Source organism: Tyto alba, unplaced genomic scaffold (assembly GCF_018691265.1).
Source record: "Tyto alba isolate M040663 unplaced genomic scaffold, T.alba_DEE_v4.0 Super-Scaffold_16, whole genome shotgun sequence".
NCBI lineage: Eukaryota > Metazoa > Chordata > Aves > Strigiformes > Tytonidae > Tyto > Tyto alba.
Genome location: NW_024881278.1, coordinates 27,670,577 through 27,696,012, shown reverse-complemented (window position 1 = coordinate 27,696,012; position 25,436 = coordinate 27,670,577). Strand labels below are relative to the sequence as shown.

The window sequence follows — 25,436 nt, the reverse complement described above, 5'->3', positions numbered from 1 at the left end:
AACCAAAATCTCTCATATTAGAAGGCAACCTTCATTATTTAAAATACAAATCAATTTTCTTTTATAAAATATGCGTACTACTGCACAATCACGTGCAACACATTTCACGTCACTTAAAAATATTCTCTACAGAGTCCATTCCTACTAATTTGTCAGTTTTAGTTGTTCTGACTATAGTCTCCACAGTACCTAAGAAAATGAAAACAGCAATTATTATTATGATGTCTAATACATGTCTATTCTATTAAAATTGAGAATCAAAAAACAAAGTCAAGTAATCTGGGTTCTTCTGCATCTTAATTATCGTCTTTTGTTTCTGTGATTGCTCACAGAGGCCAGACTTCCCCGTTGTCTCTCTGACCCATCATACAACGAAGGTTTTCTGGTGAAAATTCAATGGTCTCAGTAGCTACATTAGGGAATGTCACTTAAGAAAAAAATCAAGTCATGTAAAGTATTTGAGTGAAATGTCATTTCACATTGGCAGAATTCCCACTGTAAAAAGCTACTTCATTCAATTCCTTTTTAACCAAAATTTGTAACCAATTGAACTATACGACTAATATGCAGCAATGGATCAAAAGATAATTTTTGCACCAATAACCTCTGTAGTTCTAAATCTGATTATGTCAAGACATAGAATTAAGAGTGTTTTTTCCCCTTGAAAATCTATTGAAATAAGTGACTATCACTAGAAAAACAGCATAATTCTTCCTGAATGCCAAATACATTATGTTTATTTGATGGCTTTAAACTGCTTGTTTTCCTTAAGATCAAAATGGGACAATATATTATGGAAATTCCTTGTCATAGAAGCTCACTTCAGTATTAAATGTGCTATATCTTAGAGCCACGAGCAATTGTATTAGGCTTTGGTTAATTAAATAAACCTGTTGAAATTCAAAAGGTTATCTGCCTGGAACTCTGACTTTTTCTTTTAGTATTCCCTTATATAAAGTTGTTTTAACACTCCTGATACAAAACTGAGACATTCTCCTGTTTCCAAACACTGGCCATTATTCAAACTCATGTCACTATCACTCTGTACACTTAAGATTAAAGGAAATTTTTGAAATATTTAGAATTATTTCTTCCCAGAGCTGAAGCTGGATGTAAATGGCATAAAAAAGAGATATGGTCAAAGTGGGGAGGTATTGCAGAAGAAAGGATTCATAGTAAAAAATACAATCATTTTAACACTCAGAACTTTCCTAGCTCACTTTGAGTGCTTTACTCTGCTTTCTTTTACTGAGCATGTAGAGAAGACTTTGCATGAAATGTATTTGTATGCAGCTTACTCTTAGAGTGTACAATAAATATCAAACATACTAAAAATATAAATGTTCACCCATGCTTGCACAGAATTTTAAGTAGCCAATATAACCTAGATTTTCAACAAAGCTTTCCCAAAAAATTAGCTATCAATAAAGAAAAATAATTTCAAGAACTGTGTTGCAACAATTATGCTGACTGAAAATGAGTCAAGACTTCCAAAGTTTTATAATGACTTCTGCTTCTAATTCACTGTCTTACTTTCACAAATAATTTAATCTGCTCCTCAATGTTAAAAAAAAACTAGATTTTGCACTTACAGATGGCCTTTGAACATGAAATCTCAAAGTGATCAAGAAAGATAAGCCACTCTAATTTATTTTAAAGTCAAGGAAACTGGTTCAGAGAGATGAGGTCACATCTGTAGGTTCACAAACTTAGTAAATAATAAAGACTGAAATAAAAAACAGATGCCCTGCATCTCAGTCTAGGATCTTATTCAATGTAACGTATTGCCTCTATAATGAAATGGAAAGCTGAATTGTTTTATTTATAATTTAAATCCACACAGCAGTAGAAGCATGCAAACAACAGTGAACATGAAGGAAAAATATGACAGATGACAACAGTAAGATTCCAAACCAGCTAACAATCTCAGTCAGACAATATACTTTAGCACAAGTATTCAGTGAAAAATCAGAAACACACAAAGGCAAATGTTAACAGAAGATCATATATTATTCAGGAAATATTCTTACTAAGAAGTTTAATTTCTTTAGGAATAGCAAGACTGGCACAAGTAGTCAGTGGTCACAGCTGCAAACAAGACAACTGAATTTTCTCTGCATAAATAATGAAAAAGTGAACATTACAAAAACAAAAAATAGATGATTACATGGAGAATAAACTATTGAAAAAAGAATAAAAAATAAAAAGGGAAAGGCAAATCTTCCACCCAAAAACAAATTTATAGCAGCTGCCATTTATGACATAGCAAGCAAAGCCTTTGCCATTTGGGAAAGGTATAGAAAATGTTTGCTTATATTTACTCATGCTTTAATTACTGCACTGAACTGCTTCCAAAGCATTTTCTTTTGTCTCTTTATCCACTAAAAGAACCTTTAAAGACTTGAAAAAAATTCTACATAAATCAACAGCTATACTAACTTGCTTCATATATTGTCTTTCTATTAGTACCCAAACAAATCTATTATTAAAAGATATATTCTGATTTCTCCATTATCTGTGAACTTTGTAGCATTTTTTCTGACACTAAGATTTCTTCTGTCATGTTTTTACTTTTCTCTCTAAACTTTAGAATTTTGCAATATTATTTAGAAGAAAACTGATTTTTTTCAAGATTCCCATCTGATGCATCACAACATGACTCATTGCTACTACATTTTTCAACATACTATTTTCCTTATTAGCAATTCTGAAATAGCTCCTCATTTGCAATAACCCTTTAAAAAAGTATTTGATACAAACCAGCTTTTGAACTACTACTCTTCAAGCATACCTAAAAGATCTTTGATTTGACCCTAAGATTAAGAGCATAGGAAGATGAAGGCTGTGCTTATATTATAGGCAGCTATCCAGCACTGTGAAGAAGGTTGCAGGCACTATTACTGAAACATTCAGAATAGTAGCCTTAAGAAAGTAGAAAAGAAAAGAAAGAAAAAAAATAAAGCATGATTCAAACCCAGCAAGTTAGACTAGAAAAAGAAGAATTTGCAATAGCATAAAAAATAGCACCTGACCAGTCATATAGCATTTTCATATTTTTAGCAGAATATGTTTAATATTACATCAAATCATGTCTCCTTTTTAACTGAAAATTATACCTGACAACATCTATTCTCTTTCCTTTTTTTTTTTTTTTTTTTTTTTTTTTTTTTTATGGCAATAAATTGAAGCTTTACTAAACCTCAGGTTACTAATAGGCCTCTATAACCTGTGTGGTCATACAACACATTCTCTTGTATCTCACTCAACTACTTTATGACTACCTTGCCAATAAACACTAAATGCTGCCTCCTTTTTTCCAGACATAAAATGAACTGCTCTGAAATGGACCCTAGTAAATATAATAGTTTCAGTATTTATGTACAGTGATGCTGAACAGATTTTTATTATTATATTTATTATATAAAGAAACTATCAATTTGAAAAAAAATAAATTATATGATGCTGTTGTGACTATATCTAGAAAAAATAAGAGTTTGATAATTTGGGCAAACTTCTTTTCAGAGGCTTTTAGGGGTGATCTTTCCTCTACCCCTTAACATCCCTCTTTACACTTTCTTTCCTAAAGTCCACATTTTGCAAAAAAGCCGATTCCAGGAAATGAAGTTACTTGTTTGAATACAACTGCCAAAGCCACTTCCTGTACGCACTTGGCAAAAATGCTTGGTAAAAAAAGCCTTATGACATTTTTCAATCCAACCAAGATGGGCATTCCATTCAGCCACACAAAAACTCAATTTAGCCCCAGAACTGTATGCCAGTGTTATATATTTGACTGCTCAAAGTATTACAGTCCAGTAGCAATAAATTCAATTTTACATTTGTAATGAAAAATAGCATCAAACAGGTTCCAAACAACAAACACGCTGATTACTTCATCCATGACCTGATATTATTGCATTTTTGGTATTTTGCTATTTTTCCTCTCTTCTCTCTGTACTGCTTAGCATGTAAATGCACTATAAAGAGTAACTTACGAAAAGCCTGCAGAGACCATTGATTGGAACATGGTATAACATAGTCATCGTTATATTTGGCATCGACACTATTTATGCCTCATTCTGTAGCAGATAGAACAGGAAAACTTTATGAGAAAGTGTCTATAACAAACACCTGGGATGCTGTAACAGAAAAGCATCAAATACATGATACTCATCAGATGAACTGAACAGGCTGTCATTGACTGAATAATGTTTTGTTGGACTTTGTTAACAGGTGTTTTGCCGGGCCTTGCCCTGCCCAATCTCTGTTATGACAAAGTTAGGTCTTTGACTGTAACAACATAATTTTTCTACAAAAAAGTAACCTAAATAGCAACTTTAGGTCTTGCCTTCGTCTTTTGAGTGATTAAAAGTATCTCTAAAGGAAAAAGTAATCTGCTATTAATCTGGCAGCTTTGACTCCAGACCAACCTCTTTATCTTAAAGACTAAAAAACTTGCCTAAAGGATCACAATTAGATATGCAGTAGTTTAAAATTGTAACTCTTCTTTGTACAGGCCCCTAATTTAATGAAGTTCCATTAAATCTAAAACGTGTCCTAGCTGAGGCCTCTGTCTTTGAGCCTTCAGGTTTTTTTTGGGGTAACAGCTGAAATAAGCAGACAAGCAGTCATTGCTTGCCAACTACTGTTTTTGGTTTACTGTATCTGTTGTTTCAAAACACATATTACCATCTTTTCTCTATATCCATTTTCCATTCAGTAACTCTCTTGGGTTCACTTTCCATTCCCTAGTAACTCAGGTCTTGCTTCCCTCCAACTGACAGTCTCTCTTGTTCTTCATCTCATTCCCAGCTTCATCAGGAATACACCCTAAGCCACAAATCTCTTTGTCCTTTTCCACCCTATTTATCAAAAATAACTCCAATCCATCCCTGCCCTTCCCTTTCTACCCCATCCAAATAAAATTTCTCCTCCCATAGCTAGATAGTCAAGTGCGAGGCATCAAAACTATTGTAATATCAATTGCTGCCACTGTCTATTCCTACTACAGTTTCCTGGCAGCCACAGTATTTTCGCAAGAAAGACAAAAAATAGTATTCAGAAACACATTTTCTATTTGTAACCAGCACATGGTCTCTTAATGTATTCCACCAAACAGATCAAACAGATTCCTGACATTTGAGTAAAAAAACCCCGGAAACAGAGTGTGTGAGAGAAAATAAAAGGCCTATCGTCTTTTCCAACTTTTCCTTTTTTGAGTCCCCCTCCACTGCTTTAGACATCACCACAGAAATTTAAAACCCAGCATTAAAGTTAGTTTACTCAAAAGACCAAAGCAAGACCCAATTTACCCAAGCTTTTTTCACATAAATATAAATGTAATGATTTAATATTAAAAACTACAGCTAACAAGTTCACTTATAGGAATATAGAAACATGTATCTCCTCTCATAGTTGGCACTCTTCAATGTATTCCTTCATTCTAAAATCTGGAGAAAAGCAGACTTGGAGCAGTGTGGCAAGCCAGTACTAGAAAGCTCTGGGGCACCTCATGAGGAGGCCAACAGAGAGGACACTTCTGAAACTATGGCCTGACCACAGATCCTCTCTTTTGTAATAGATGCAACTTCTACAACTGTTTCTTAAGGACGCAGGTCCCAAATGACTGACATTTATAGGCCAAGGGCTTAATTTCAGAAATATCTGCAAAGAAGAAATGCTGTAAAACTGTGCCATCACATATATGCAGACACCACTTCTATTTAACAGACAAGTGGCTACTTTTTACAACAGATTCAGTTTCAAAGCTGTTTAAAGCGGTAGCTCTATACGGAGTACACTGCAGGAATCAAACCTATGGCAGCAAACACATGGAAGAATGTAGCAAAATTATTTATTTGAAAAAAGCTCTATTTATTCAGTCTATGCTTGCCTGTCATAGATTAAAGCATGCTTGTTTATGGTATGTACTCAAATGAGTCTGGAGTCAAACTACAAAGTTGTATTGCAAACTATGGGAAAATGTCCTCCTCAAGAGTGGTACTGTAAGCTTTGGGTAGTTCTTCCCATTGTGGCCATACTGCTGCATAATAATTATCTGGATCGAAGTGGATAAATTAATCCTCATTAAAATCCCAATCTTAAAGAAGTGTATGTCAAAATTTTTAATCAAAATCAAACAGGTCACATTCCAATATACAATCCTAACTGAAATCCATTCTATAGGTATTCAGAAAGTCCAGAAAGCCATATCACAGTTTTTTTACTCTGAAAAAACCCTTAAGTCTTATATCCAGCTTTATTTAACCTTAAATTCACTCAAAGACATACCTAAGAACAACACACGAGAGCAACCTGCAATGATTCATGAGGAAAGTTAGACATGGGAAAGAGATCCTTTTAATTTAACCTTGCCTCTTAAAACAGTAAGGATAAATGCATGAAAGTTCTAATTCAGAAAGTATCAAAACATCAAATGAATGTTCAATATGTGATTAGGTCCAACTGACACCACAGGGAAATAACAATGTGCTTACATGTACTTCCTCAGAGACAAAACCAGCATTAGTGGTTTACAGGAGCCCTGACAATAAATCCTGCTTGGTCATGCATTGTTACAATGAATCTTGTGATTGCATTGGAGCCATTCACTTTCTAAGCACTCATCCTTTTTCTGATTAATCTTCTTAGCTTTATAGACTATGTCCCAAACTCTAGAACCCCCACAAGAGTGGGAGCTAAGATACCTTGTGCATCCTCTTTAAGCCATGTGGATGTTTTGATCATCAGGCCTTGATGGGGTGGAAGTTGTTGTGCCCAGAAGATGAGCATATAAAAATTTAGCTATAGATGTCAAATAATTATCATTTTAAATATGCACATGGCCCTTCAGAAACCAGAAGAGGATTGGCCACATACATATGTAGAATTATCACACCAACTAAAAACTGGAAGAAATATTAAAATTTGTGCTTTAGCATTTCAGCTAAACACTAATTAATAGACATCAACAGGAAAACAAACTGAACCACAAATTATTAAACACCAGCCTATGCTGGAGTTTTATACCTTCCTGTGAAGTGCCTGACCTTGGAACTGATGTAGGTATTTCCAGCACTTCTACACCGAGGAGAGGGTGCTGCTATCTGTTTTGGCAGTGACACAGGAACATGTCCTTACAACATCCATATCTAGGTACTATTTCAATGTACTGGTATGATTTTTTTCTTTTTTAAAATTTATTTCAGGAATACAAGCGTCAGGAAAAATAAGCAATTTCAGCAATTCAGCAGTCAGAAGTGACAAGGACTTCATAAGAAAAAAAAACAAAACAATTTTCTAGCACAGCACAGCTTTGTCTGTGAGTGTTTACTACAAGAGAAGGTATAAAAATTCCTGAGAAAAATAAAAGAAAGTATAAAGAAGTTACACAAGCTGCTAAGGCAATTTAAATAGAAAGGGTTCCAATAAGAACTCCTGAAAATAGACATACGAATTTGCAGAATACATGAGTAAACTCATCAATCAGTATTAACACAAAGTCACAAAAAACATCTTAGGGCATGTTCTTTTAATGCCTGTCCTCTGGAAGCAAATACATCATAAACAAGGACTGGAAAACACATTTACTTTTATTCTTGGGGAAAACAGATACACAGACACTTTCAAAGAGAAAAATCTTTTCAAGAAAAGATGTTTATCACTTTGTCACTTTATTACTCAAAGACATCCTGGATACTATCTTCTGTATTATAAAAGGTTAGTTGCACATTGACTTCATTGTTTTAGAGACAACTGTTTTAAAGACCTTGTTTTAAAGTGATTTTGAGAGAGAATTAGTAACCACTTCAAACTATATTTTTATAGCCCATTCATTGACATTTTAGAGGCATCTAGTTTTATATGCGTTTTATATGATATAGTTTGCAAGTACTTTCTTTTTGAAATGATCACTTGATCCTCCTAAATGCAAAAAGAAAAAACAAGCCTTAAAATGTGAGATAAACGTAATGTTAGAAAGTATAAACTGATGCAAAGAGAAGATAACATTACAGTTGAAATGCTCCAGCTCTTCATTATACAATCCTGCATGTGTCTGCCTCTACTTTGAGGAGAGCATAAATCAGATATATACATACTCTAAAGGATACCAAGATATTTATCTCACTTCTACAGTGAAAATTTTTAGAGCTGAAGATTTAATAATCTTGAACTACTGATATGATAAACTAGACTCTCTATCTTTGTATTCTCTATATTGAGACATAAATATGGATAAAATGTTTTGATTTCTGTTAAATAAGCAAAAGAGAGACAGTGTCTTCCTAAAATAGTGTGCAAATATATGTTATAAATATTAAAGAAGTTAATCTCTCCGTTCAGATTTTTGGGAAAGTTTATTAGTTCCAGCATGATAAACTGATGTTTTTAAAAGCTTTTATTTCTAGCTAATATAAAACCTAAAATGGCAGCAGAAAGAAATAATTACATTGTAATAGGCATAATAAAATAAATTGCAGAAGTTTTCAAACATGGCATCCAATATTAACAGCATCATATTTTCAGATTATTTTTCTATATTAGTTTTGCCTAGAGCTGAACTTCAGAATAGTTTCTGAGATGATCTTTACTTGAAGGAATAACAGAACTACAATAAGCATTAAAAAACCTAAAATAGGAATGGTAAACAAGTTCAGCAACACGAAGAGGCAGCAGCAGTTCAAGGGCCAGGAGATGACCAAATGGAAAACACTTGAGATTATTACACTCTAGACACAATAAAGTAAAAGAGTGAGAATGTTGTTCACAGAAAATTATTAGAAGCTAGATTGATGATTAGGAAACTAGCAAAGACAGTAAAAGATGAAATTTAGTTTTATTTAAGTGTGGGTCTAGTAAAAGTATACTGAAAATCAGGTAGGGGCTCACACAAGGAGTAGGACTATTTATTTGTACAAGTATCTGGCATATCATCATTAACAACAACAACAAAATCTTTCAGCAAATGTTTTGCTCAACAGTTCACCAAATGACTGACTCATAGAAAACATATTCTCAGGAAAAACTGGAAAACAGGAAAACTACTAAGGCGAAAATTAATCATAAGCACTATAATACAATACAAAAGTAGACAGTTCAGAACTTTGTCATGACTAGCTTCCACCATTCACTGTATCATAGTCAGATATTAGTGGTTTGAAGCAGAACTAGAATTCCTGCTAAATGCTTGCCAACATTAAATAATCTGTTTAGTCACATCACTTCTGCTACAGGAAAGTGACTAAAATTACCTATCTCTCAAGGATCCTTGATTGAACAGAAGTTTACAAAGAACCACTTCAGCTCTTTGTATAGCACTGTGTAATGAGTCCACCTTTCAAACTTGCCTTGACTTATGGAAATCTTAGACCAGCTCCTACCTGCCTCTAAGAATAAAAAGATTAAAGATTGTTTTCAGTGTAGCTTGGCAGATGGTTACAGTGGAGCACCTCAGCCATAGATTTGTCAGACCGGCCCTGCAATGAAAAATCACTAAGATATTTTACCTGACCTAGAATTAAAAGCTACCAAACTTACTGCATAACATATTGGAAAAACAAATATCACATCAGCTCTAATTGTATAGCTCATCTCCAACAATTTGTTTACCTTTTATTTGACATAAAAGTCAATAATGGTCCAAATTTTCTCAATTTAATCTAAATACTACATAACCTTCTGCTAACATAATGTTATTCTTCTAAAAGTACGTTTCTGTACTTACAACAGTTGCTGAAAATGAACAAAACAAAGGCACAGTAACTAAATATATGTTCCAGAGTTAAAACTGTAAGAGACAAAAAGATCAGTGATAAGTGAACTGTACAACATTTGATTTTTTTCAGCAAAAGCACCCAAAATTTTCAAGCTCATTCTCACTGAGGCAAAAAGTCATAGCTCCACCAACTTCAAAGGAAAAATTGTACAGTAACAGAAGCAAGAAATTGGCCTGAAATATTTGTGTGAAACTTCTCTTGAACTGTTAAATGCATTGCAAATATCAGGAAAAAGTAGGGGTCTGTGGGATATTTCCAATAATTTCTAGTTTGGTTTTATATTCAAATATGCTGAGACTAGTCTCTCAAGACAATATCTATTTCTGTCAGGAACAGGATGTGAAATGTCATTTTTTAGATTAAATACACAAACAAAAATGAAACAGAATTCTAGACTATTCTTATATTTAGCAGAATTAGCAGTATCTGCACAGAAATATCTAAAGATTAAGCTAATAGGAAGAGCTTCTAGTCTTTTGTATTAGCCCTCTGCATATGTAATGTGCATGTAGTAGCTCTATTAAAAGGCATTGTAGTCTCTTGGGACTGATGTTCATAATAATAATAATGTGGAAGAAGTTTCACGGATGCATTTGCCAAACCTGACAGTCAATATATAAAGGAATTCAATCACCCTTCAAGTACACAGAAACTTTCAGAAGCATATTTTACCTCTAAAATATCAAGAGTTGAAGAGCTTCAGTCACAAAAACCAAAAACATCTTTAAGGAGTTAGTCTGAATGATCCAATAGCATTTTTAGACAGCCAAAATATGGCTAATGAATCAGGAAGCCAAAAAAGATTTTAAATACTAGAGAACTTCCAGGGAACACTAGGTTACATTTCAGCAGACTAATCTGGATAAGAGAACAGCAAACTAGCATAAAAATACTGGAAAGTTTCCCCATCTAAACAGACTCAAGAGGAAGGCAGTAAAAACTGCCAAAAGCATCTTTAACAAGCTTCCAAACATACGTTCCACATCAGAAGAGATTCCCAGCTGAGAAGTGGAAAGAAAGACATGATGAGCATCTTAGAAAAACCAGAAATCTTTTGTAAAACTAAATAAATGTGGAGAAAGAAAAAGCTGCTGATGGTCATATAAGCAGTAAGTGGTTTTACATAACAGCATTTTCAATATGTAAGACAATTAAGTTTAAACATCTCTGAAAAATTAATGAAAGTATTGTAATGATCCACTCCCCACTCTCATTAAATCCTTACAACTTACAAAATCTGGCTTTGATGTTGCAAATGGAGACCTAGTTCCAAAAACCAAAATCTGGGCTTCATCTCCTAAAAATAACTCTATGTTCATATTTATACACACTTAGTTAAGATGACAAAAATCCTAACACACAGGGCTTTATCATGGAATACCAATTGCAAGAGCTCACTTAACTTTACATCTTACAGCATGTATTTATATTTTTTTCTAACAAATAATAGTAATCTGTTGTTGCTTACATAGACATTTCTACAGAGCCTCAAACTTCTTAACACATTCGTTTTTTACTGTTCACTAATCTCAGTGAGTTCAGTTCAAAGTCCTCACTCAAGCAAAATTCATAGTAGACAAAATAAAGCTCTTGGAAACAGTACAGATAGAAGAATAGATTTTGAAAAAAACCCAAACAAACCAAAAAAATAAACCCCGAAGTTAGTCAAGTCTCCTATAAATTCACAGTTAGTCGTCTTGGCTTTTATTGCAATAAATGTGCTTTTAAAGAGAGCAATTTTGTTCTAGAAACTACTTCAAATTTTTGTTTTTACTTTTTGTTCATTTCACAAGATTAAAAAAGGAAATAAAAATGTGATCTTTAAAACAGAGATACCAAAATGTATAAAAGCACATGACAAATTCAAAACTTCCCACAATTACATGCTACAAAACACGTACCTGAAGATAGACATGCATTCATATTTATGACATAAATGAGAAACTCAGCAGTACGTGTTTTATCTGGTGACTTGAAATACCAGAAAATGATTTTGTTAAACTTATCAAAAGTAAAGCCCCATAAAATTGTTCAAAAGCATATGCTGACTCTTAACATTTGATGAATTTATTTTGAAGGTTTCTTAAAATATTGAAATCTTAAGCAGTGAAGTCTGATACTTCCTGCTTGGTCCTTAAACTTGGCAATAATGAAAAATTTATCATAGCAAATAATCACTCTATGTTATAGAAACCATTTAATGCTTAAGAAACTAACAAAACAACACATCTTAAATATTAGTTACAAAAGTTTAACAGTAGCAATAAAATATTCACTACATCTTACTAAGAGCTTCTAGAAGTTCAGCTGGAGAGCAAATGCAATATATACTTTTTCCTGGACCTGTAACAGAAAATGTAGCACATACTTTTTTTTCTGACTAACGAGAAAGATCAACAGTAAGTCTGAACAACGCCCTAAATGCACCAGTGAGCTCTTTTGCTGACCAAATAGCAATAAAATGGGTAAATCTCTTTGTTGACAAAAGATCTGTCATGAGCACAGTGCCAAGAGTCTGTCCCCAGATATCCCAAAGCACTACCGGACACAGAAAAGACTCCAAGAAACATATAGGTTTGCTAAGCACTTAATTTTTCTGGAGGGTTGAGAGTTGCCTTTTTTTGAACTGAAGGACATAGAAGAGATTCTGATGGAAAACCTAAGTCAACCCTTTCCATTAGGGAGCTTTCTGTGGGTTTTCCAACAATACAAGGAATTTCCCCAAATTATTATATAAATATATAAAATAGCCAAGATAAATATTTTGAGAAGTCTTAATGCAAGATTAAAATATTTAGCTTTCAAAATTGACCCATTGGTGTGTTATCATCACTCCTTTCCCGCTATTCATAATCTCCATCTGTTTATAGAAACCATCTCTCACCTTTCATTTTAAAGTCAGCTTGTCAGCCCTTGAGTAGGAATTCTCTTTTTTGTACATGCTTGCGTACTGCCTAGCAAAAAGTGATCTTAAACACTGAATAGGATATATAGCAGGTAAGTTCTCCACCAAACTCTCAAAAAACCTCACAACTTCTCAATGAAAGGTAAAGGAAGTGGCTAGAAATGGTCAAAACATGACCATAATAAAATCTTTTGTGAGAGTGAAATAATTCCTTTCAAACCCATCAGCATATACAAATGTTTGAAGCTCTTATGAAGATTTATTGTGTTCTTTGACTGTCATAATATTCACACTGTTTTCTGGTAACCAAACTGTTTATATTTCAGGAGAAAAACAAATCCAGCAGGAGGAAAAATGGTATCATACGTCTCTTACACTGACAGAATTATGCTAGAAGCAAGCAGAAGTCTGAGATCTATTTCAAAATAAGACTTACATCTACAGAAGAAGTGATATGATAAAAGTAGAATACAACAAAATCTTTACCACTCCAGTGACATGTATGATGAAGTCTGATTTTTTTCTTGTTTTGCTAGGTTCATTCAAAGTTTTATCCAGAAACCACTAATTTGTAATAATGAACTCCATCTCCCGAGAAAGATTATATATATTTCTACATTTGAATTTGAACTTCACATTCAAAACCTCTACTAGATTTGAATTATGAATAAAATGAAAGATGCAGCAGAGACTTTATGATGGAATAAATCATTGCATTAAAAATAAAATTGTTGAAGCATTTGTAAAGCTCAGATTATTATTTATGCCAATAACTAATCTTTTCATTTTCTGGAATGCTCATCTGAAACATAAATTCGCAGCCAGAGTTATGTCTATTTCAGATTTACAAAAGATATTGTGATGCAATAAATAGCAGCAGCTACTGAGTATGTTAGAGTGTTTTGCTCACTCTTACTCATATAGTTATGGATTTACAATCTAGAGTGCTCTGTGATTAAGATGCGTATTGAAAAGTAAGTTCTCCCCTTTCATGGTATAACACTTGGACTAAGATAAAATGTTCAGGTCTGTTCACTCTAAGCTAACTGTCTTATGCAATCTGTAAACTTCCGCAGTGATGGGAGCTGGCTTGCCAAAATGACAGCAGCAGGCAGACTTCTACTGCTTCCAGGCAGCCGACGTACCACTCCCCCTCCTAAAAGAAGTTTTTTGGGACCCAAGAAAAAAAAAAAATCTGTCAGTATGTAAACTGGTATAATTTTTAGCTGAAGAATTCAATGCTATGTAATCCAATGTCATCAGCAAAACCTAGGGCATTACTAGGACACTGCATTTTGTATTCCTCTGTTTTAACCATCAAGGACAACACCCTAATACAGCCTGCAATATACACTGCAAAAAGCACAACACAAAACACAGAAACAACCCACATGTCTAATTTCAGTTGTTCTTATTAGTTCTTCCACTGGTATCAAGCCTCATAGTTGACAATATTTAACTAGTGACATTATTTTAAATATGAGACCATATTTAAACAAGTAGTTAAAGACATCTGTTCAGAAAAAATACCAATTAACATTAAATCAATTCTTTACAACCTAGTACTTATTAGTAGCTGGAAAATATCATACCATGGTGCCCAAAGACCTACTTGTAAATCAAGTGTGGGGTGTTCGACTTTGTTTCTCTTCATGTTTGTATGGTCAATACCATTAAAGGCTGATATTTAGAGTTTCAGGTGTATAGGAGGTGGGGAAAAGATAGAATGTACAGAAAGGTAAATACTATGATATGTCAAACCTTTGAAGACGTATTATATTCACTCTGTATTTTCTGAAAGAACATACATATTCAATGCATGATGGACTTAGAAAGAAAATCACAGACATGCCCATATAGAGACATGTAGAGTTGTAGAAGTCACTCATTCACCTTCCAAGTCAGCCTGCTGTGGGACAAATTTGGTCCAGGAGTTGTTTTACTGCTGTGATGAGCTCAAGATAAAAATTTTCCTTTTAACATAGATTATAAACTCAAGATCAGCAGTAAAACAGTATGGCTGCATTTCTCCTGCTTATATCAGTGTCTGGATAGGGTAGACTAGAAACATGATTACCTGTATCTTTCAATGCAAAAGTGGTCCTAGAACATATGGGAAAAAATATCAGAAGTAAGTTTCACCATACAGACATAGCAATTCTAGGAGACAATACATTATAAAGAAATTTTGCCTGCAGAAGACTGCTTGTATTCTTATCATGCATCTACTTTTTATAAATTTAGCCACATAAATGACTTTTTCTGTTGAACTGGGTAACAGCTGAGTAAATCTGGAGATTTTACGATGTAAAAGCAGCACCAAATTTAGCATAAAAGTAACAGAATTAAATTATTCTGTTTTCTATCACAGAATGGTAAAGATCTGTTTCTGAGCAAACAAATGTTAAAGCTACACAACATATCAACTGGAAAATAAATTAAAGGTTCTAAATAAAATAATTTGTCTTTTAAGAAACTAATTAATACCTAGGCTTTCCCACAGCTATTTCATTCAACTAAATATTTGTTTTCCTATACTTTCTGCTGATTTCTTAGTTTAATTGTTTTTGGGATAAGGAAGTGAGATAGATAGGAAAATGGAAAACACATTAGGGACATGATTAGAGACATCAGAGGCACTAGAAATACCATCTGATATCACATTAAAACAGGCGGATTGTAGAGCTGAGAGAACAGAGATAGAAAAGAAAGCCTGCAAACTAACTAAACTTTTAAAATAGTTAACATATGATACATGCTGTAAATTGAAATCTTCATAAATGATATAAGGTATGTAAAGTGTTTAGATGCTGAAGAACAGCTTTAATATCGCACTAAAGGTTTTACTTGGGAGTTGGACCCTGGCTCAGGCCCAAGCCATTTCACACATCTTCAGCAAATCCTTAATGCCTATAGACAAGAAGACATATGTATACGGTTCAGACAGATTTTGAAAGGAAAGGATAACTTTATAATGATGAATGTTATTTGCAGGTTTGCAATATGTGAAAAATGAGACTCTGTGCTCAGAATGACGCCTCTCTTCCACTTTTCTTCTATCTGATGAGATGTGAGGACAGAATCAAACTTACATCAGCATACAAATTTTTTGTGAAATATCAGTCCTTGCCAATGCAGAGTGCAGGAAATAGGTTCAACAATCCAGTCAATTTGAGCTGACATGCGGGTTCTTACTTCATGTTCAAAGAAAGCTCACATGTATATATACACACCGTTGTTTACAAAAAGAGAGAGCATATGAGCATATAAGAATTTGCTAATGCTTCTGTGATTCTTATTTTAAGAGTAAGTGGCATTGTATAAAGGATGTAATTTTACTAGTGATTTGTAGATAATTTGTAGATATTTTTTTGCTAACATATTTCTGAGGTTATCAAAAGCTTTGTGTTATGTGGACATAATTATATTTAGTTAATGCTATTATGATACCAAATCAAGTAAGTTCTTCCTAAAAATGAGAAGGACCATGATAAATAGGAAAATAGGAGGCAAAGGGATTACTCAGCTCAGCAGATGAGTAACTTGGAATGGAAAGAAGCTATATGAAAGAGTATTCTACACAAAAGCAGGATGAAGAAAGAAATCACCAAACAAATTCTCAACCTCTCCTTTTTTAGGAGATAAATTAAGAATACACATAGGCATTGTCATAAGGGGACAGATGCAAGATCAGTCTAGACTACTATCCCATATGGTAAGTGGCAGCATGGCAGTGTTAGAGAATTCTAAAGAATATGGGAGACACCCACTGTAACCCACGATACAGACTTCTGTAGGGTTCAATATGATTTTTCATCACTGGACTAGTATAAAACATGAAGGAGTTTTAATATAGTCTCTTTCAATAATCTTTAATATTTTTTAAAGCAGTATTTTATGCCTAATTCCTGACTACTCAGTTTCATCAATAGCCTTCTTCTGTGTGGGATCTCATTGTGTCTTTTGATAGTCTGATTATGTTAATGACTTGTTAATTCTTTTCCCGAATCATATGCTTAAAAAACTGCCAAACTTAAGAAGGGATTTTTCATTTGGAGAAACCAGGATCACTAGAACTCTTAAGATTTCCATTTCTAATTCTTTCAGCATTCTGTTCTTAGACATACTTCTGGTTCTCTCATATGAATGCGGCTCATGATATACAATTCTTGTATATTCATTTCTTTTTAAACTTCTCTCCTGCTTACTGTCTACGATAATTTCTTTCCCATTCTTGCATGCAATCTCCTCTGCAATAATTAAGAGTCACAATCCTACTAAAGTTTTAGACAATCAACATTTTGTGACAATCAACTGCTAGTTCAATTACTGAGCAATTTTAGAGGATAATTGGCAAACTTAAATATTTTAAGAAATGTATTCACATTAGGACAGTAGCAAAATCTAAATTTTCACTTGCCACTTGTTTGAATTCTGAGCTGAAGATTCTCTCATTTCAATTAAAAAAATCATCACAAAATGCATAAAATCAGTATACAGAAAAGTAAGAAGTCATGAATATGTAAAAGTTATACATGATGATCTAGGATGAGGCATCTTCTTTATTAATGAAAATATTAACACTTCTAGAACATAGTGACACCAACAAATCTTTTTATTTGAACAATTCAACTATAAAATAAAGAAAACATGCAATTATGCAACAAAAAACTGTCTACAATTACTGCAAGTTGACTTATGTGGATTTTGAAACTAACAATTTGCAAGAGTATTGTTATTTATTGCCATAAATAACCAGTTTAGATGATGTAAGGAAGGATAACTGCAATGCTTAACAGTTAACCCTTTTCTATTAACCACTGTAAAACCTCCCTTACTTACACAATCCATGCTAACTGGTCAATATAATTTTCACTGTTTGAATTGTTTAGAAAAAGATTTAAGCACATACGTAAATCCCGTGGTATTATTTGTATGGATAAAGTGAAACATATGCTTAAAATCTTGTAAAATCAGGTTCTAGGAATGGTTTCAAGTAGTTCTGAGAATGTAGTATGCAGAAGAATACATTTTCCAAAATATTAACAGTAAATATTGCTTATACCTCCATATCTTTTAAAACTCACTCTTTTAGAATCTCATCTTTTAAGATGCATGATTCAGTATTTATAAATTTGGGGTTGACAATTTAAGTTTCTGGAATTTCTTTAATAGCCATATTAATTGAAGAGTGAAAGACAATATTAGAAGAATGTGTTATGAGTCCTGATGAGGTCTATGTTAATTTCTAGCTTCTGAGAAAAGCATTTCAAACTTTTGCAATGGTCCCTAATGAATTTCTTTTCCATTTTTTCACAAGCGTTCCCAGGCAGTTGACAATTTCATCACTGTAGTAGGCTATAAAAAACTTACCATGATGAGAAAATTTTCAAACCATACAGAAATTTTAACGTTAAAAGGAAAATCTTAAGTCAGAATAAGTATTTGGGAGATATCAGAGTATTAAAATTACATATTTGCAAATAATTTGTCTTGCTATACATTTTGACCACTATGCCTTTCACAAGATGGTGGTCTTTCAAGATATTTTGCCTCATTCTTAGATAGAAAAATTAGATTAATCAAGTCTGAAGCATACAAATATGTTCAGGTCTGAGTTGAACAGGAAGGATCTATATCCTAGCCGTTAGCAGACAGAGCTAAGAGCTTTTGGCTGCCAAGGAATGTACCCACGTATCTTTGTGCTGTCATAGCTTTATATCAAAACAGAAAAATAATAATAAGCATTTGAGGTTTTATGGTACTTTGAAGCTAAGGATCTCAAAATCGTAACTTGTCTATAAAGGAAGTGGAATGTTTCATACGCATACAGTATTTTCCTTCATGTAACATTGACCTGTAATTTATACATTTTTTTTTGTTTTGGTTTGTTGTTTTTTTTTTTTTTTTTTTTTTTTGTCCTAGTTTTGTCTTTCTTTTTACTAACTTTGTCTCTCAGAACCTTTTTCTTTCTTTTTTTTTTTCTTGAGTTCTCTGGCCTTATTCTAACTATTACCGCATGTTTTTAAATACTTTTTTTATTTTTTCCTAAATTTTGGGTCATTATTCATTCTGGTATTTTATAAATTATTTTAAAATCTCAAATATAATTTTAAAATTTAAAGATCTCAAATATAATTTTAAAGACTATGAAAAGCTCTAATACTTCTAAAAAAAATTATTTAGGTTTCATTAAAATTCTTCTGTAGCAAAACTTTACATCTGATATGATGGCTTTCTGTGTACTATGTATAAGTACACAGCAAGACCTTTTTCAACTTTTTCTGATGAACTGTCTGAATATGCTTACAAGTTTTACATAGTGAATTTTTCTCAAATATGTCTCTTGTTACCATGGAGAATCAAACTGTGAAAACTCTACAAGTTGCCTTGAAAAATATATAATCTCCAGTCTACAAGAACTTTTCAATATAAAAGTTAGTTATTACATGAAGATAGATATTGAAAGTTGTAACTTTTAGAACTTTAAGAAATAAAACAAAAGAAAGAGAAAAATCAAGTTATTTATACATTAGGTAGAAAATACTGTTATTTTCAGAGACACAAGGGCACAAAAGAGCCTGGACACTCAATGATATTCTTGCAGAGACAACTGGCCTCCTGAGATTGGGTTTAAGGCATATTGGCAAGGCTGTACATGTATTATTAAGAGTGTTTCTACTACCTTTTTAAGTCTGCCACTCTAAGTATTCCCTGAGAACAGTAATGCAAGTGTTTTAAGAAATAATGTTTTAAGGCTTTATTATAACAGCTCTATATTACAGAAGACTGTGAGTCCAAATGGCACCATTACCAACATAGACTAGACTTGCAGCAGAATGTCAGGCCACTCTAAAGGAATGCAGAGATATATGGCTACCCAAAGTAGTCCAAAAATAAATTATATTATTTGGGATCTACGGATAAATAAGACTGAAAAGTTTTAAAATAAATTAGATGTAAGTGAACCTAAAGGAGGACTTCCGTGTTCACAATTGGCATCTTGGTTATTGAGGACTTCATCATTTTCCTGTCCACATGGAATGACACAGAATATCCGAACCTGACCCTGAAGTGGTTGAAAAGAGGACTGGAAAGAAGGGAGTAGGTTTCCAGCTTCTTTCAGAATGAGAAAACCATATAATGTGGAATCCAATCATATAAAAAACGTCTTATCTCAAAATATGCTACCTTCTCATCTCAGACAGATGTTATTTAAAACTCATTATCTGCATGGGATGGGAATCAATTACAGTTACTTTTACTCACTGATTAAACAAAGATAATACTTGATCATTTTTGCAGACTCCCTGTGCCAACCATCTGTCCCAAATAATTATTTTTTCAGTGAACTACATTTGATATGCTCACCTCTTAAATTTGCAAATCAGCTCAATTAGAATAAAGTATGAATGACAATACATTGGCTTTACTATAAGGGATAAAACATTTTATCAGTTACCTGTGGACAAATAGTACTCGTCTACTGACAAAAGCACAGCACATGGTAAAACAGTGTAGAGTGTGTTAGCTATCCTAAATTAATGCATTTTTTATGAATTCAGCTGTAACTTGTTTGCAACAATGAGAATTATTAAACCACTTGAAAAACAATTAAATATATATTTTTTAAATACATCACCATAGGAATTTTTACTTTGTTCACACTTGCTAAGGACTTGCTCCAGAAAGCTACCAATTCACTAAAGCTACTTGCATGCACAAAAATGGAGCTATTTGTCATTTCTGGAACTAAGGTCTCACTTCATTAAATCACATTCATTTTTTTTTTAAACAATAGAAATAACCATCAATACTTACTAAGGATGTTAAATAAACCCCAGATATCTAAAGTGCATTAAAAAAAAAAAAATATCTTAAAGATAATCACAAAATGTTTTGTGTTTACAATCTGATATTAACACTAGAAACATAATTAATGAAATTTAATTTTATTTGAATGTAAGATTTCTTTCCCAGGCTGGAAGATTAAAAAAAAAAAAAAAAAAGTTTTTATTGGTGTTTAAGGATACTGTGCAATTAATAATGCCTGTACAAAAATTCTTTTGGTATCAGCAGTTCTAGTTTAGATTTCTTTTCTGTTAAAAGTCAGTATTTTCAAATTGTCCAGGAGAAAAACATTATTTCCTAGTATTTTTTACTGAATTATACAGAAAAAGTATTTTTCTGAGAATTTACTCAAAGATTCAAGGGCCTGCAACTGAATTTATACTGTGATTTTGTAGAACTGTTCAACAGAATATTCACATCAGTTTGTAAATCCATCAGCACCTTGAGAGGGCTATAAATTTACAGCCTTGTATTTGTAGATACAGAATTAGCACAATATGGTTGATATTGAAAATAAAATTTTCCTGTTCTGGTACACATTTGAATGATATGCTGTAAATTATATTGTAATAATCCAACAACTGCTTGCTTAATTACACTGACCTGTTTCTCTGGGAAGAAAAGGTAGTCTGCGAACTGAAGAGCTGAAATCTTTTGCCTCTTTCAGACTAAAACAGCTAGATGGGCTCTGACTTTCTTCCAAGTTTATAGAAAAAGAGTGCTCCAAGACTTTAGAACCAGCAGAGGCAGCATTAAGCTGGAAAAGAGCATCCTGTGCCTTTTTTTTTTCTTGTTTTAGCATATTTACCAGAATATCTGCAAGATACATTAAGGAAATCATTAATGACCTCTTTTTTATAAAGCAACAATCATCTTTGTTTACCCCTAAGTCTTTTTTTTAATAAGTGGAACAGTTCACATTATGGAAGCCTATATGTGAAAGTGAATTTGGAGTTGGGCATATTATTTGTAATTATATTCATCCTCCTTAGTTTTTCCAAACAGCAGATTAATTTTTACTAAACAGTAACAAATTCACATGTTGACCACAATTGTTGATCCCGTTTAATCAATGCCTGACAAAAGCATGTACAGACAAACAGGAATGAAAACTCTACTATCTTATTGCCACTATGTGACATTCCCTTTTTTATTTTTTAATTCTCTAATAAACAAAATTTCAAAACAAAAGAAAAAACCCCTTAATTTACAGGTAGCCTGACAAGTGCATCACATTTGTAAGCTTTTCACAAAAAGAAGGTCTACTAAAATGCAGAACAAGTCTTTAGGAAATTTATTCCAAAATCAGTATGTATTTACTGGAAGTATATTTGGTATAAATACATTTTGCCTAATAGCTTATAGAAGGCTTACAAAGGAAATCCTATGTGCATTCAGCTAAAACTACTGTGATATGTTTTTGATATGCTATTCATTTTATTCCTAATTAATCTTCTAAATGAACAGCAGAAAAATCTAAGTAGTCTTTGGTGAATATTGTTAACTGGACTAGGTAGTAATAATAAAACACTACAATTTGGTTATTATGATAGGTCCTAGCTACCATAGGCAAGAAGGACCTCATAGTTTATTGACTAAACAGCTTCCATGTTTCCCACCACTTCATCATATTAGACATGTTATTAATTTTCTACTGATGATGTACAGTCAGTGGCTAAAGACTCTGTAAATCAATGTTGTGCTCAAAGTCTTAATTCTTATATTCTTCCTACAAAACTTTAACATGGATTTTAAAAAAGTTTCTTCCATATTCTTCTGCAAATGAAGCTATATACATCTATTAAACACAAGAGCTTGTGTTAGAGATAGAGATGTTTTGCTTTTTTCAATATCAATCTCATACCCATGAAATAATTTATTCCAGGAAGGAATGTTTCTGAGAATCCAAATCTTAAAATTGAAGAATTTTACAAAATAAATAAGTCTGTGTTACAGCTAAATTTATTTGAAAGTGCACCTTGGAAAATTATTATTTTATCTTCTGTGCACTGTTCTGTCAACCTCCTAAAAATAGCTTCCACCTATCGTGCAACAGTGCAGCTATTCATGAGTTTCCTGTGAGGCAGTCAAATGGACAAAGCATGTCTGAGCAATTTAATATTTATATTTGCTGAAATCTTTAGCCTTAATTTAAATTTTAAAGTTGCATGTAAAAAGTACAAGTTTTATATTTATTCTAAAGGCAATAACCCAATAGTCCCCAAAGTAACACTTTGGCTAAAAAATAACACACAGAGGGAATTTTATTCTTAGTAAGCTATTAAATTGGTCTTTATATAGCATCAGGGTTTCCTATTCTAAAAAATAGTTTAGTTTACTTGAGGACAGTGTTTTAGGTATGGCCTGATCCATGATATTTGGATCTTGGCTGGACTGTTCTAAAGCTAAGTGACGCTTGGGTCCAGGATTTTGGTTTGGGTCACAACTGAAACAGAAACAGGCGCAAAGCAGAACTTCTCCCATATAAAAGTTGAGAACTGAGTAGTTGCTTTAACACAGTGGGGTCAGCAGAGAGAACTTCCATCCATACAGCTAATGTCTATCTCACACACACAAAACCCACTGTAGCCAGATAAACTCAACCCCCCCCTTTTTTTTTTTTTCCTCATAAAGGATACTGATTTCATTGTCTCTTTGCTTCAGAAGTTCTTTCAGTTTCTTCAGTTCTGCTTCTTTGTTAGTGTATTTCTCTTCAGAGATGTGTTGAGAAAGCAGTTTTTTATCAGAAATCTTTGAATGATTCATTAATTGCTATTAGGAGAAACAAAAAAGAAAGCACACTTTTTTGTCTTCAGCTATGTATTTATTCCGCTTTGAGACTGTCTAACTATGGTAGAAAAAGTAAGGCCTTTCTAGACTCCTGACAGAATGAAATCATGTCACCAGTTGACTACGAAATTATATGCATTGTGTTAAGTATGGGGCAAGTTGCATTTGTTGATCTTCACTATCAAGAGTACAATTTATTCCTTCTACACACAAATTCCAGTGTTCTCTAGTATCACAGACCTTTCAGTACTTTTTCAGTATAACCGAAACCTAATTATTTAGGCAATAAACTAAGATCAGGAATGTATACATTCTTGTATGGGAAAACTATATCCCAAAACAGGGAAAAGTATATATTATCTTCTATCACTTTCTCTATTAATTTCATTTGTTCTTCTCAGTTTAAGTGTATCATGTTTGCTTGATGATTAAGGGCTTAAGCACCATCAGGAGAGTTAGTGTAACAGATTCAGGGATATGGTGATTTTATGCCTTTTTTTTTTTTTTTCTTTCAACAGAGTTTGTCCAAAATAAGGCCTCCATAGTGCTGGGCATACAAATGGATACATCTATCCATATACAAATAACATGTCTGTGTTGATTCCACTAAGTTCAAGTACTCTTCTACAATTCACTACATGCTGAGATCTTTGTCAGGGTTTCAACAAAATGCTGCTGAATTTTTCCAACTAAATTTCAAATTTCTACCTGTCCTGCATGCACTTCACAGTTCAATTGTTTTACCCTTTTCCAATGCCTCTCAACTGTATTGCATTTCTTTTGACATTTTTCAACTGTGAACACCTTAAATCTATTTTCAGTGCCAGCAGCACTTCCATCTATGTTCAAAAGAAATACCTTCAAATGGATGAAGCAATACTTGATCTTGCGCATATCAGCACCAACATCCAGAGTGCTATCAGGATCATTATCTTTGAGAAATGTTTCAATTAACTCATCCAACCTGAAAATACAGAGCATTTTTAAGGGGGGAAAAAAAACCCAAACCAAACCAAACCAAAAACAAACAACAAAACACAAACAAGTAGACAAGCCTGTAAAGTAAGGTGTCAAATACAATACAAGATTTACTAAGCTGACTGATATTAGTAGGCTATATTCCTTCAAGGTCCAAGCAATTTCAAGAGGACTTCTAGGCCAAAACTAGCCCTTGGCCCAGTTACTAAGGTACGTTTCTGGAAAGCAGCAAGTGCAAGTTCCAACTCCATCAACTGGTTTTAGATTAAAGGTTTCTGACAAATGCTATTACCATTAACTTAGTAGGCAAATGGTGGGCAATGATGACAGCCACATGCCCTGTAAAGCGTAATTCTATGATTTTAGATGTTTATTTAGGTTATTATCCTCAGAAGATGAACTTAGGTTCTGAACCTGAGTGAGCCAATGTATGTAAAGTAGCTGCATCAAATGCCCAACTGCCAGAGAAAGGCAGGAGTTCAGAACCATCTCTGTGCCCAGTGTTTCTGTTGGACTAGTTCTGTTCAGCTCCTCACTTAATATGCAAGCCTGCTGAATGTCACTTAATAGCCATTTATCCTCTTCAGTTACAGGATTGGGAATCTTGTAGCCATTTGATTATCTGAATCACTTTGCTGCAACCACATATTGAAATTTTAGGCATTATAATATCATAGTATTTAAAGTTGACCCTAAACTAGGTGTCTGAGATATTGCCCTGCTTTTGAAGACTTCTCTTACTGAGTTTCCTCACGTTACTATAGTAACAATTCCCTGCTGGAGGGTGAAACAATAACATCCCAGCAAACAGAAAAAACCTGAATCATTCTTTTCAGGAGAAAAATATTTGAAAATCATCAGCTGTAAGACTAGAATGAAAATTGGAAAGCATAACAAATAGGTTTGATTATTTATCTCCTTCATAATTTCACCGTGGCAAAGTGTCAATTCTCAAAACCAGAGAAAAAGGAGAGAAAATAAGAGAGCAACCTTCGGTTAGTTTAAGATAAACCATGCTTTCCCATTTTCGTTATTTCAGTTAAAGAACAAGATACAAATATGTTGTGTATACCACTCATCATATGCGCAAAATTCACAACTTCTGAATTTATAGAACACTTCCTGAAGTCAATGTC

General features: G+C 33.2%; 1 protein-coding gene across 3 annotated transcripts in view; it reads right to left on the bottom strand.

The window, feature by feature from the left end:
• The window catches only part of KIF6 (kinesin family member 6), a 172,698-nt gene that overhangs the window by 71,174 nt on the left and 76,088 nt on the right, over positions 1–25,436 (bottom strand). For all 3 annotated transcript variants that reach the window (XM_042789304.1, XM_042789305.1, XM_042789303.1), the window contains exons 11-13: positions 24,181–24,286; positions 23,172–23,304; positions 21,136–21,348 (exon numbers count right to left, since the gene is read on the bottom strand). In XM_042789304.1, the coding sequence (XP_042645238.1) occupies positions 21,136–21,348; positions 23,172–23,304; positions 24,181–24,286 (452 nt within the window). The remainder of the gene's footprint in view (positions 1–21,135; positions 21,349–23,171; positions 23,305–24,180; positions 24,287–25,436) is intronic.